Source organism: Thamnophis elegans, chromosome 11, assembly GCF_009769535.1.
Source record: "Thamnophis elegans isolate rThaEle1 chromosome 11, rThaEle1.pri, whole genome shotgun sequence".
In the NCBI taxonomy this organism is placed as follows: domain Eukaryota; kingdom Metazoa; phylum Chordata; class Lepidosauria; order Squamata; family Colubridae; genus Thamnophis; species Thamnophis elegans.
Genome location: NC_045551.1, coordinates 34,434,161 through 34,446,766, shown reverse-complemented (window position 1 = coordinate 34,446,766; position 12,606 = coordinate 34,434,161). Strand labels below are relative to the sequence as shown.

Here is a 12,606-nt window from a genome sequence, read left to right as displayed (position 1 = left end):
CCTTTTACGATCTGTGCACTTCAACTCCCAGAATTGAATTGAATGGCATGGCTGGTTCAGGAATTCTGGGAGTTGAAGTTCACAGACCGTAAAGGGTAGTTCTCCACCCCTGCTCTATGGGGAAAGACTTAAGAGGCTTGAATCGTAGGCCAAGATGGAAAAGCACGACTAGAGTCTCGAGTTGGAAGCAAGATGTGTAATTAGCGTTCGGGGTCGGAGTCCTGAGTCACCCGACTTCGCTCAGTTGCGCTTGAGGAACCCCGAGCCTTCTGATCCTCTTTGGAAACCTGGCTAGAAATGGTCGCGCGTAAAGGCGCGCGGCTGAAGCGCGCGGAAACCTGTCTCGGAGAAGGAGGAGAACAAGGACAACCCGAACGAGCTCAGTCACCGCCTCTTTCTCCTAGGCTCAGGCGCCGGTCTGCCCGCCAGGTGGGCAGCCTCTTGGGCAGAGGCAGGAATCCAGAAGCGCTTGCTTAAGCTGCCGAAACTCGCGACCCAGGTGAGCGGCCGTGACTATTCCGCCCTCAGACGCCGGCTGGAGCGTTCGCCTTGTGCATCCGGGAAGCGATGAGGCTGCTGTCGCACCGCGTGACGCTGCCGCTGCTTTTCCTGGCGGCGGGGGGATGGCCGCGGGTCTCCTGGTCGCTGGTCTGGTACACAGCCTGGGTGAGCACGGTGTATACCGAGCCGGCCACCAACCGCACGGTGCGGGACAGCGCGGAAAGCGGGCGTTACGGGAACAGCTCGCCCAAGGAGAGCGCGCAGGGCCTAGTCGGCATCCCTTTTGGCGGGACTGGGCGCCACATGGAGGGCTGCGACCCCAAGGTGGAATACCAGATCCCCATGGCGCCCCGAAGCTCCTCGGGAGACGAAGAGGCTGGAGCGCCCTTCTCGCCGCCTCAGACCTGGATCGCCTTAGTGGCCCACGGAGGTTGCCACTTGAAGGACAAAGTCGCCAACGCAGCAAGGAAGAAAGCCGCCGCCGTGGTCATCTATAACGAGCCTCGGTTCGGCAACTCCACTCTTACCTCTGTGTCGTACCTCGGTCAGTGTAGTGAGGGGAGAAAAAGGAAAGTAATTTGAAAACTACCTTATTTTTGTTGCGAAGGTAGTTGGGTGGGTGGGTGCCCAGCGATGGTAATGGGTTGGGAAGGATTTTTTCAAAAAGTGGATTCAAACTTCTTTTCCCATCATTTGCCAAATATCTCAAAAGCCCACGTGGAAGGTATCATATTTCATCCAAACTAGGATGAAACTAGTTTCAGCCCAAACTAGGAAATATTTTATTTCTGGAGTGCAAAATCAAGAACCTAGTCTTCTCTTTAAAATGAAGCAAATTCATTTTAAAGACACTGATTCAGAAGTAGGTTGCAAATTAGATGTAATTACAGGGCTTCTTCTGTAATGCAACAAGGAGCTATTGGTTGAGTCAAGAAACTGGATGGGAGGTAGCAAAATTCTGCTGCTTTGTTATAGTATTAATATAGTGTTATACTGTTTCAAGTATCAAAGAAAATTAGGCTAATTAGATTAATGCTATTTAACGAATTTTATATGAAGAATTCGTTATGCCATATTCTGTTTTGATGATTATTACTTCTTTCAATTTTAGGTAGATTAATATTGTTTGCTGCAGATTGTCTAAGAACTGTAAAAGTTGTGATCAATATTTTGTGTAAATTCTAGGTTTGCATATTGTATTTATATGATATGAAGTCAACTTTGGATATTCTTGCTGAGAAAGAAACTAAAGCTGTTTATGAATGAAATTGGATTTTGGCCTTGCAGATGTTGCTGAATGCTCATTGTCTAGGTTTGTCTGGACTGCTGGGAGTTATAGTTCAGTAACATCTGGAGGGTCCTCTCTATCTTAGGCCATTTTTTTTAATTTTATTAAAGTTTTTAATTTCTGGTTTGTCTAATTAGTTTATGAGAAAATTAGTGTCTTAACTGCTTCCAGTGGTCTCATTGCCGAAGCAAGTAAGATTCCTTTAAAACTTGCAAAGGCTTTATGTTTTTATGTTTTTTTCTATAACTTTTCTTTTCATTTAGTTTTGTTTGTTTTATTGTTGAGATTCCTAATCTATCTCAGAATGGCTACATGTATTCTGGAGGGGTATGCTGGAGGCAGAGGAATACAAAATACCACTGGGCTACAGTGAAAGTGTTGAAACACCAGGTAGCTTTACTGTGGATTTTTCAGTACTTGCTATATATACAGTGTTAAGGACATGCAGCTATGATAATAGAAAAATTGCATGTTGCTTATTTAATGATAAACATATCTGTTCCATCAGAAAAGCAAAATATATGAGCTTCCAGTTGTTAGTTCTGAAGCCAGAGAAGGTGTAATACATGTGGAAATTGGTGGGAGGCAGAGATCATGGGAAAAATTGAGAAAAATAAGGTTAAACCATGTGTCACATTTCCCACATTTGGAATTCATTCTTGATAAAATGCTGTTAAATATTAAAATATGTAACTGGATTTTCTCATTAAAATGCCTTTATGTTTATAGTTTTATGTTTTTAAAACTACAGATCCATTTAAATGCAATTATTTTATTCCAGTAGTGTGAAACCCAAATAAACTGGGCTGTAAAAATTCCTAATGTCCATTTAGTAGAAATTATATCACTGCCCTGTTTCTTTCAGGCCTTAGTGGATTTTTTCTTTAAATCTGTCCCATTGTTGCCTTTAATACTAAGAATGGATCATGGGCCAACAGCTTAAATATTTTGAACAAATGTGGCAGAAAAAATGCTGCAAAAATCCATTAATTTTAACATGAATCTTGAGTGGTAAATATCCTTGCCTACTCTCCTTTAGTTCCTAGTCATGTTCTTGGGACCAAGAAATCTTGGAAGTAAAACTATGGCAAGAACAATTTTAATTTACTTATAACTATCAGCAAGATGGCTTGAATTTCCTTCAACAAATAAGAGTTGTAGAAGAATGCATCTGATTCCTGTTTGTCTTTTTTTCAATAGGTACTGCTGATACAGTTGTAATTATGGTTGGGTATCCAAAAGGAATGGAGATCCTGGAGCCAGTCCTAAGAGGAATTCCAGTGAAAATGACTATTAGTGTTGGTAAACAACATGTACAAGAATATATCAATGGACAGTCAGTTGTGTTTGTAGCAATTGCATTTATCACAATGATGATTATATCTTTAGCATGGCTTATATTTTTTTATGTGCAACGTTTTCTCTATACTGGATCACAATTTAGAAGCCAGGTAATTACTGGTGCTGATTATCTTTTCACCTTGTGTAATGTAAGTGCATTTGTCTGCCCAATCTTTGAATGCTGTTTAACCTGAAAAGTTCTCTTAATGTGCTACCTGTTTCTATCTGTTATAACTTGTTTCCAGAACTAGATGTACCGGAAAATTATAGTTTAGATTAGTACTTTAAGCTAGAATTAGGTAGTAATTTTCAGTTGATGAAACTAATTGTTATACTTATCCTTATTTTTCTATTATCTGTGGAGGTGTAACCAAGTTGAACTGCCTCTTTAATTAATTTAACAATATACTTGCAAGGTGAGGCTGTACAGAACTGTCAAAAGTTTTTCAACAAGCAGGTGTTGTACAAACACTTAACAGTATTCCAATTGTTGAAACAGCTGCTCCTGAGCTACTTCCAGCACAACTGCTTTAACAAATTTTTAAAATAATGTTTTGTCCATGTTTTTATGCATTATATTTCAAAAGCTTTGCATGGCTCTGCTGAGCAAACACAAATAAGCTCATGATTTTAGTCCTTGCAACTTCAGTTTCTCTAGTACAAATTTACATAAATTAGGCATAAATCCAGATATGGAAAAGCTTAATGTGATTGTTTTAATTATCTTTTTTCTCATATTTGTCTTTTGCTACTTGTTCTTTCCCTTTCTTTGTCTGTTTGTCTATTTTAGTCTATTTGTCTATCTATACTAGTATAACTCAAAAAATCATAGTTGCAGAGCCCTTCAAAGTCACCTTACTCAGCCCTCATCTAGGTAGAATACACTAGCGCATGAGTGTCCAAACCTTTGGCTTTTTGGGCCATATTGAGTGAAGAGGAGTTGTCTTGGACCACATTAAAATATATAGTTGATATATAACAAACTTACTTTATTTTTTACATTTTTATTAACAATCTTGTGGGGCTGCGTTACTAGCTGTCCAGGGTGCGTGCAGCCTGGGGGTTGGACATGCCTGTGTCAAATGAGACAATTACTTTCAGTGTTCTGGACTGCCTGTAAATATCCAGGATACCTTTTGTTTTTTGTTTGGGGTTTTTTGGCAGATATATCATATCACAAACACAGAGAAGCATACTAATAGTAAACAACAGCCTACTCAAAGAACCACCAAGAATACAAACCTAACTCCCTTCAAATACTGATGCTGTTACCTATTTTGGTATTGCAACATTTGTAAGAAAACTACCAAGCTCAGGGAGCACCAAGGATCTCTCATAGTACAGACTTACTTGTGCTATGACAGATCTTAGATAAGTGTTTGTTACTCAGAAAGATGTGTCTTTGTAACACACATATTTATATATCTTATTTTTTTAAGGGTCAAAGAGAAGAAATTATTGGTGCAATTGCCCAGCTGCCACTGTATACTCTGAAAGATGAAGATAAGGTAATTACATAAATTGGGAATAATAAACTTTACTTTTCTAATTTTTTTTAATATTTGCAATTCCTTTCAAGGTGAATGCATTTTCTACACCATACAAATATCAGTGAAAGTTTAGTAGGATTAATAGATCTCTTCATCTTAACTTACTATATTTTTTTTCAATTTGAGATTAATCAGCTAACTAATTAAACTGACAGTTGCATCTCACATATTTCACAGACAAATTCCTTCATATCTTTGTATGAAATTTGAGCTTTTATATTGTTTTTCAATATACTGTAATCTAAGTAGATTTCTCATGATTTGCATCGTTAAAATCATTCAATGTAGCTAAACCGTAAACTAATAAAAGAAATAATCCTAGTACCGTGTTTCCCCGAAATTACGACATGTCCTGATAATAAGGTCATGCCACATTTTTCTGGTGCGCAAAAATATAAGCCCTCCCCTGCAAACAAGCCCCCTGGACAACCCCCCCACTTCCGGCCAGACAGAGCACTGCTCACCAACTTAGTGGTATCCAAAAAGTGCCAAGCCGCGGGGGTACCGTTAGGTTGGTGAGCAGCTCTGTGCCCAGCTGAAGAGGGGGGTTGGGTGGCTGCTCTCTTGCGAGTGTGCTCCCAAATAGCCGGGAACATCCTCGTGAGCGAATGGCTGTGTTGCGCTATCGCAGCACAGCAGCCATGAAGCAACCACACTCATGCACAACCACCGGCAAACACCCTTTCCAGCCGGCAACGCACCATTCACTGACATAGGGGTATCGCCAAGCCACGTGAGCGCCTGTTCGCCGGCTCCCACGGCTTGGCGCCTTCGAAATGGCAGTAAATGGTGCTCTGCATGGCTGGAGGGGGGGTTGCACAAGCGGCTGTTCTGCTCTTGCTCATGCGCCTGTCAGCCTCATGATGCATGGCCCAGCTCTACGCAGAGCCAGGGCGCCGCCGCCATGTGGCTTTTTTTGCAGCTTCCAAACCGAGTCTTCCAGCAGTGGCTGCTCTGGGCATATGCTCTATGGTTGTGGGCCAGCTGCCAGCAGAGCATACGCCCAGAGCGGCCACTGCCGGAAAATAGCAATAGCAGTTAGACTTATATACCGCTTCATAGGGCTTTCAGCCCTCTCTAAGCGGTTTACAGAGTCAGCCTATCGCCCTCAACAACAATCCGGGTCCTCATTTTACCCACCTCAGAAGGATGGAAGGCTGAGTCAACCCTGAGCCGGTGAGATTTGAACAGCTGAACTGCAGAACTGTAGTCAGCTGAAGTAGCCTGCAGTGCTGCATTTAACCACTGCACCACCTCGGCTCTCAAACTCGGTTTGAAAGCTGCAAAAAAAGCCATGCGGCAGTGGCAGGTGTGTGAGCGAGAGTGGAACAGCAGCTTGCGCAACCCTCCCCCCTCCATCCATGCAGAGCGCCATTTACTGCCATTGCAAAGGTGCCAAGCCGCGGGAGCTGGGCGGCGGCGAGCAGGCGCTCACGCGGCTTGGCAATACGCCTAGGTCAGTGAATGGCGCTGTGCCTGGCTGGAAAGGGGGTTTGCCAGGTGGCTGCGCATGAGTGTGGTCGCTTCATGGCTGCTGTGTTGCGCTGCTGCGACAGCACAACACAGCCTTTCGCCTATGAGGCTGTGCCCGGCTCTTTGGGAGTCCGCTTGCAAGAGAGCAGCCGCCCAGCAACCCCAAAACAATAAACCCTCCCCTCATAGTAAGGTCAAGCCATATTTTGTAAAAAGAAAATAAGACACGGTATAATAAAAAATATACTAAATACATTTTACTCAGTGCCAGCATCCTTGTATCCAAATGCCTTCCAGACTAATCAAGTTTTAATTAGTTTTTGGAACTCCAAAAATATAGGTGTTTCCCTAATCTGGGACGGTGCTGTTCCAAAGTATAAGTGCCACTAATAAAAAACTCTTATTTGCAGGCCATGTCCCTTTCATCCCAAGCAAATGCTAGAAAATTTAGGTGCAGTGAACATACCAGACAATGCAGACTGATTATTTCTGGGCAGAAGAGGTGATCCTATTTGTATCAACAACACATATAGGGATTTATAGATTAAAAACAATTTTTGAATTGTACCCCGATTCCCATTGGCAACCAATGCTGATAGACCTCAACTTTTGACTGTAATTGAGCATTTGTCTGAAATGTTATAGGGTTTCTTGCTTGCGCAAGGGATTTGACTTGACTCCCTTTCAACTCTCTATTATGGTTTTAAGGAATTATGGTTTTTAAGTCATTAAGCAGGTCACCATATGGCCAGACCTGATTTTGTAATCTTTTTACAACTTTTTTGCTGCAGTCATTAAGCAATTCAATTTTACCTAATAGGCATTTTTTTGCCAGAAACCAGTAATAAACGCAAGGAACCAGCAAAAGTCAAAAATCATGGTCACATGACTATGGGAGGCTGCAAACAGCCATAAAAGTAAGGCAGTTGCCAAGTTTCCTAAATCTGATCACATGACTGTGGGTGGGAATAGTGGTGCAACTGTTATAACTTTGAATTTGGGCTGTAAGTATCTTTTAGTAGGTCCGGCATAGTTTTGTGCAGTTGTAAGTTGACAAGTACCTATATGGCTGTTATATGAATGTAATGATCCTGCTTTGCCAGTGTATTTGACGCTGCATCTTGGATGAATTGCAGATTTGATCCCCGGAGACAGCTCCCTCCAGATAGTTCTTGACTTAGGAACTTAATGAGCCCCAAATTTCTGTTGCTAAGCAAGACAGTCAAGGGAGTTGCATCAAAACTTCTTGGCTTAGAGTTAACACGTTTCTGTAATGTCAAAATAATTTGATTTAAATGTATTTTCAAAAAGAAAGAAAAAAACTTACTTCAATACTAATATATCTGCCATATCCTAGTCCTATTAGACTATGTACCAGAGTTACAAAGTCTGGTAGATCTTTGTATGGCAAGGAGTTAGCCATCTTGGTTTTAAATACCATCAACTCGGTGCTCCTCCAATTGACTACCGAATTGAAGCAATTAACTATTATTTATTTCTGGATCTTAGAATTTAATTTCAAATCCTATTTCCTTTGTACAAATTTCCAACTAATGGAATTCAGAGTTTTAATAAAAACAGTAGAAAATGGCAGCATTGCACACAATTATCTTTGTCTTTCATTTTTCCAGAAGTTCTAGTTCTATTGCCTGACTGAATACATTGATTGCATCTTCTCAGAGTTGGCCCTGAGTATAATATATACTTCAAACTGTATATATACTGTATGTATATACATACATACATACATACATACATACATACATACATACATACATATATATATATATATATATACACTCTATAAACTACTTTGTTTTGCCAATATATTCAATATACAATATATTTAAATGTGGCTTTATTTATTTTTTTAAAGTGTTCTGCTATTGATACAGAAAATTGTGCTATATGCATCGAAAACTATAAAGCCAAAGATACTATTCGACTTCTGCCTTGCAAGTAAGATTATTAAACTTCTTAACTTTGTTTCAGTGGGTCTTGATTAAAAATATTCAATGAAAAAAGAATGTTTAAAGGGGGGTACACACATTAAAGCTATTATCCAATGTGTAGTTCATTCAAGTACAAGATTGGAGTCACTAAATCTAGCTCACAATGTGACTGTTACGGGGAAAAAGGAGTATGTTGTATGTCATGCTGAGAAAAACGGATGTGCAGTAAATCTAATAGATTTAAGAGAACGTGTTTTGATTGATATTAAGACAAGTTCTCCTTTTTAAGTTTTTACAACTCTCAAGTATTATCATTTGTATAATTATTTTATGAACTAGAAATGTATCTAAAGGCAAACATTATAAAATTAACATTACCAAACCTATTTCTGCTGGAATATATTTAAAAGAGGTGGTTCATTTTCCATATTGGTCTCACATTTGATAATCTATTATTCTTAAGCAAATGATCATTAACTAAGTGTGTCTTCAGGGCACAAAATATTTCAACAATAATTCATATTACAAGAGATATCACTCTATCTTGGTTTTCTTGTTTAAGAAATTTATCAGGACAGCACAGCTTATTTTCACACATGTAACTTACTTTTTTTTTGTATTTAACATTTGGCCACAAATTTACCTAAAGACTTTGGGCAGTGAACCAACAAAAAACAATCACCGTCCATATCGGTTAAAAATGGCTTAAAATGAATAGCAATAGTCTCATAAAAATAATAGTACCCTCATCAGAGCTCCAGTTGTGAAATGTGTGTGTGTGTGTGTGCCTACACACCCCAGGATAACTCTGGAATGCCTCAAGCAATTTCAACCAACTTGGTACACAGATGACTGGAAAACAAAATACTCTGGGGATAAGATACCCCTTGAGGTGTGTGTCCTGTTGTGCCTTAAAATGGCTTCTATTGTATTTCTTCACTGCTTCACAGTACTCCACAAGGGCTCCCTCTGGTAAGGGGGAAAATCCAACATTAGAGATTATGTTTGGTCCGGACATTTTCCCCCTATAAATAAATACTCGGGCAATGCTGGGTTATCGTCTAGTGCTAAATAAATAAGAGCTCGAGTAGTACCTTGGCCCCAATGCCTGGAGGTATAACCAAGTCCCAATAGAAGATAATAATGCATTGAACTCTGGTGTCCTTGGTGTTCTCTGAGTTTGGTTGTTTTCTTGCAGGCATTTCATTACCATACTAGATAACATCACTGGTAACGAGCTTAGAGGCCACCATGAGCCCCTCAGTATAGCCAAGTCTTTATGGATTTGCAGAAACCAGCTAGGTTGACTGTGTATTTCAGGGAGGAGGTTAATTCTATAAGATGGGCACCATGATAGAAAAGACATTTCTGAGGAGCCACTCACCAATGTAGCTTAAGTGATGGGGCGTATAATTTTTGTCTGGTCTTCTGGGATAGGCAGAAACTATCATGGTATTTGAAATCTTCTGAATTAAAAGAGAAATTCAACACACCTGTAGATTTTGCCTTGCACAAACAAGGAATGAAAATTGATATGTATTCTGCAACAGCTCTCTGAATGCCACTTATTGCTTTCATTGCATGTTACATTTTTGTGTTAGTTTATAATTTTGCTGTTATTGTATGTAGCATGTTGTAAATGAATTATGAGCCTATATATACTTGACAATAAATATATTTATATATTTCTTTATTCAGAGTTTGTCAAACCTAAGATAAAAATATACTTCCTATATTAAGTTTTATTATCACTTTTTGACTATCTGATTTTCTATGAATATGATTTTGTATTTATAATACTAATTCTATAAATATAAATTAGAATGTCCTTATACTTGATTTTGATGGTAGTGTCTCTATCTTTAGACATATCTTCCATAAGCTGTGCATTGATCCCTGGTTGCTGGAACAGAGAACATGTCCAATGTGTAAATTAGATATCATGAAAGCACTAGAATATTGGGTATGTTGCAAACATATGTAATAAAATATATTTATTTTAGTTTTCTACAACTTGTGTGTAGAAAATACAAAGTAGAAAATAACTTGTATTATTAGCCCATCAATGGGTAAGAGATCTCAGATTTTCAAGTTTGCCATTGAGGTTTGGGTATAGGTGGGGGTATAGAAAAACAGTTCGGGAGCTGCATGTGAGCTAAAGTTCAAGTGTTGTTCTTCCCTGGTATGTAATACTGTGCTTCTGTAATACTGTATGTGGTTCTCTGAACCATGCTTGTTGCTAAAATACTTAATTTTCTTCAGAGATGATCTTTTATTTAGCTGGTTTCAAATACTACAAAGTCTAATTCAATCAAATTTAATTTTTTTTAATTCTTGGAATTTATCAATTAAACTTCTTTTCCTCTAGTTCAGTGTTTCTCAACCTTGGCAACTTGAAGATGTCTGGACTTCAACTCCCAGAATTCCCCAGCCAGCAAAATTCTGGGAGTTGAAGTCCAGACATCTTCAAGTTGCCAAGGTTGAGAAACACTGCTCTAGTTCTATCCCTTCCATAGTAATTAATGAGTTTTTCTCTAACTTTAAAGGAAAGATCTAAAAAAGTTGCAGTGCCTGAATCAATGAGTAACATACCAACTGAAAATGGGAATATTTCTATGGAAGAAGATAATAATGAAACAAGTGGCTTATCAGCATCCAATACTAGCTCAATTGCATTAAATAATGTTTTAAAAGAAAATCTGTGTGAAACAACAATTTTACTTGGTAGGTAATTTTGGAGATTTTTCTTTTTCTAGGAACAAAATATTACTAACTCTAGACTTAACACGTTTTACCTTTACCTTTATATCATTTAAATATCTGTGTAATTTACATAAGCTCTTATATCATTCCTGTTTGCATAGAACATTGATCTCAAAATTACATAATTTGAGTCTTTTCTAGATTAGAAAATAATTTGTGACATAATTATCATTAGAATTCAGTACAGTACTATTTTGTACTATTTTCTTTTATCAGAACAATAATTACAAATAGTTCCATAAGAAATAAATATGATACATGGAAGGCAATATGAGTCTGCTAAAAATGGGCTAGAGAAAAGATTGGAAAAAAACATGAATACAAATTATATTTTGTTCTAGGAAACCCTTAACTGTTCTGAAAATTCAAATTTAATGTATTTAGAGATTTATTTCATTTGTCCTTAATACTGATTATAGGCCACGTTGGGATGTTTTTTATTGTTCAAAGTATGCTAAACTGTTCTGACCCCTCCTCCGACCTGCAAATCACCCAAACCCAGGCTTGGCTGTTTGCCACTCTTTAATCACGGCTTTATCAACTCCTTTGGCTGAAGGCCCAGACACGATTCACGTGCAAGACTAGTTGAAAATCCAACAGGCACAGATACACAACAGACACAATATTCCAATACAGTTTCAAACGGTTGTGTCTTGCAAATGACTCCTTCCCACTTCTTTACTTATATATTCTCTTGGGAGGGGCCAAGCCACAACCACCTGGGCTTAATTATGTCTCTGAGTCTGCCTCCGCAACTGTTGCTTCCGTTTCTCTGCCCTTCTGTCTGACGTCAGGAACAAATTGCCTTGAATCCTCCCCACTGCACCATGCCTCAGGCGCCTCCTGGTAGCCAACCAGCCTCTCTGGTCCCTGCTCTGAGTCTGAACCCTGCCCAGGGTCCTCCACATCTTCCCTGGCAGACTCATATGGTTCCTCGCTATCTGAGTCCATCAGCAGCTCAACTGGATCCTGCTGGGCCACAACACTAAACTTAATATTTTTGATTAAGTTCTGATGCAATGCATATTATAAGCAAATATTACTTGTTATAATTCTTACATTTAGAGTGTAGTTCAATATCAATTTCATATTTCTTTTTATAGAACTGGAGAGTGGAGATAATCAACATGATCATTTGTCTTCTGGATCACTACAAATTTAATGAAATTTGAGAAACTTGAACTGATAGTAAAAAAAAAAATTTCAAAAATCTTTATAGACTTGAATCTAGCTTAATAAATATATACTTCCTGTTAGTCTTGGTTACAGAGCTTTTCTCCATTCAAGATAAAATACACTAGTTCTGTTTTTGATCTACAAGAAGAAGAGAGGAAGAAAAAAACCTGCTTTTTAAAAAGATTATCTGACGGTGACCGATTGTTACTTATTCTCAGAAACAAATGGTGCCTTTCATAGAATGACATTCCTACCTCTTTCTATCCCTTTGTCCTCTTGTTTGTAACAAAATAAAATCTTATCAGGAAAAATAAGTTATATATACATTTGGAAGACTAATACAAGTATAAACAGCACAAATAAACTATATGGGATATATAATATAATATATGCATAATTAAGAATTATTTTCTTGTAAAATATGGCTTAACTTAAACATGTAAAATATAAGCTGTTCTAAAAGTCTTTTGATATACATCTGAGTGAAAGAATATATGTGGGTGTGTAATGCTACATAAATTGTCTTCTATTTTAGATGTTTCTTGATTTTTCTTTGTCAGAA

The 12,606-nt window shown here is 38.5% G+C and overlaps 2 protein-coding genes across 3 annotated transcripts in view; one reads left to right on the top strand and one right to left on the bottom strand.

Annotated features, from left to right (window-relative positions):
• The first annotated feature begins 82 nt into the window (after positions 1 to 82).
• Positions 83 to 12,578, top strand: RNF149 (ring finger protein 149). Of its 2 annotated transcripts, none has more exons than XM_032226909.1 (7): positions 83 to 1,045; positions 2,990 to 3,240; positions 4,570 to 4,638; positions 8,030 to 8,112; positions 9,972 to 10,068; positions 10,652 to 10,829; positions 11,972 to 12,578. In XM_032226909.1, the coding sequence occupies exons 1-7, from the start codon at positions 568 to 570 to the stop codon at positions 12,028 to 12,030; spliced, it is 1,215 nt and encodes a 404-aa protein (XP_032082800.1). In that variant the 5' UTR covers positions 83 to 567; the 3' UTR covers positions 12,031 to 12,578. The 2 variants fall into 2 exon arrangements, with proteins under 2 accessions (XP_032082800.1, XP_032082801.1); XM_032226910.1 differs by having other exon boundaries at positions 89 to 1,045; positions 2,990 to 3,087.
• The window catches only part of CNOT11 (CCR4-NOT transcription complex subunit 11), a 27,285-nt gene continuing 17,647 nt past the window's right edge, over positions 2,969 to 12,606 (bottom strand). Inside the window, exons 7-8 of the mRNA XM_032226905.1 lie at positions 7,215 to 7,421; positions 2,969 to 3,054 (exon numbers count right to left, since the gene is read on the bottom strand). Of these exons, the coding sequence (XP_032082796.1) occupies positions 7,215 to 7,421 (207 nt within the window). The 3' untranslated portion in view covers positions 2,969 to 3,054. The remainder of the gene's footprint in view (positions 3,055 to 7,214; positions 7,422 to 12,606) is intronic.

What these genes read in the sequence shown, in the direction of transcription:
- RNF149 (XM_032226909.1), top strand. Translation starts at nt 568, where the DNA reads ATGAGGCTGCTGTCGCACCGCGTGACGCTGCCGCTGCTTTTCCTGGCG. An exon ending in TACCTCTGTGTCGTACCTCG is followed by an intron (nt 1,046 to 2,989) that starts GTCAGTGTAGTG and finishes TTTTTTCAATAG; the next exon opens with GTACTGCTGATACAGTTGTA. An exon ending in TGAAAGCACTAGAATATTGG is followed by an intron (nt 10,069 to 10,651) that starts GTATGTTGCAAA and finishes CTAACTTTAAAG; the next exon opens with GAAAGATCTAAAAAAGTTGC.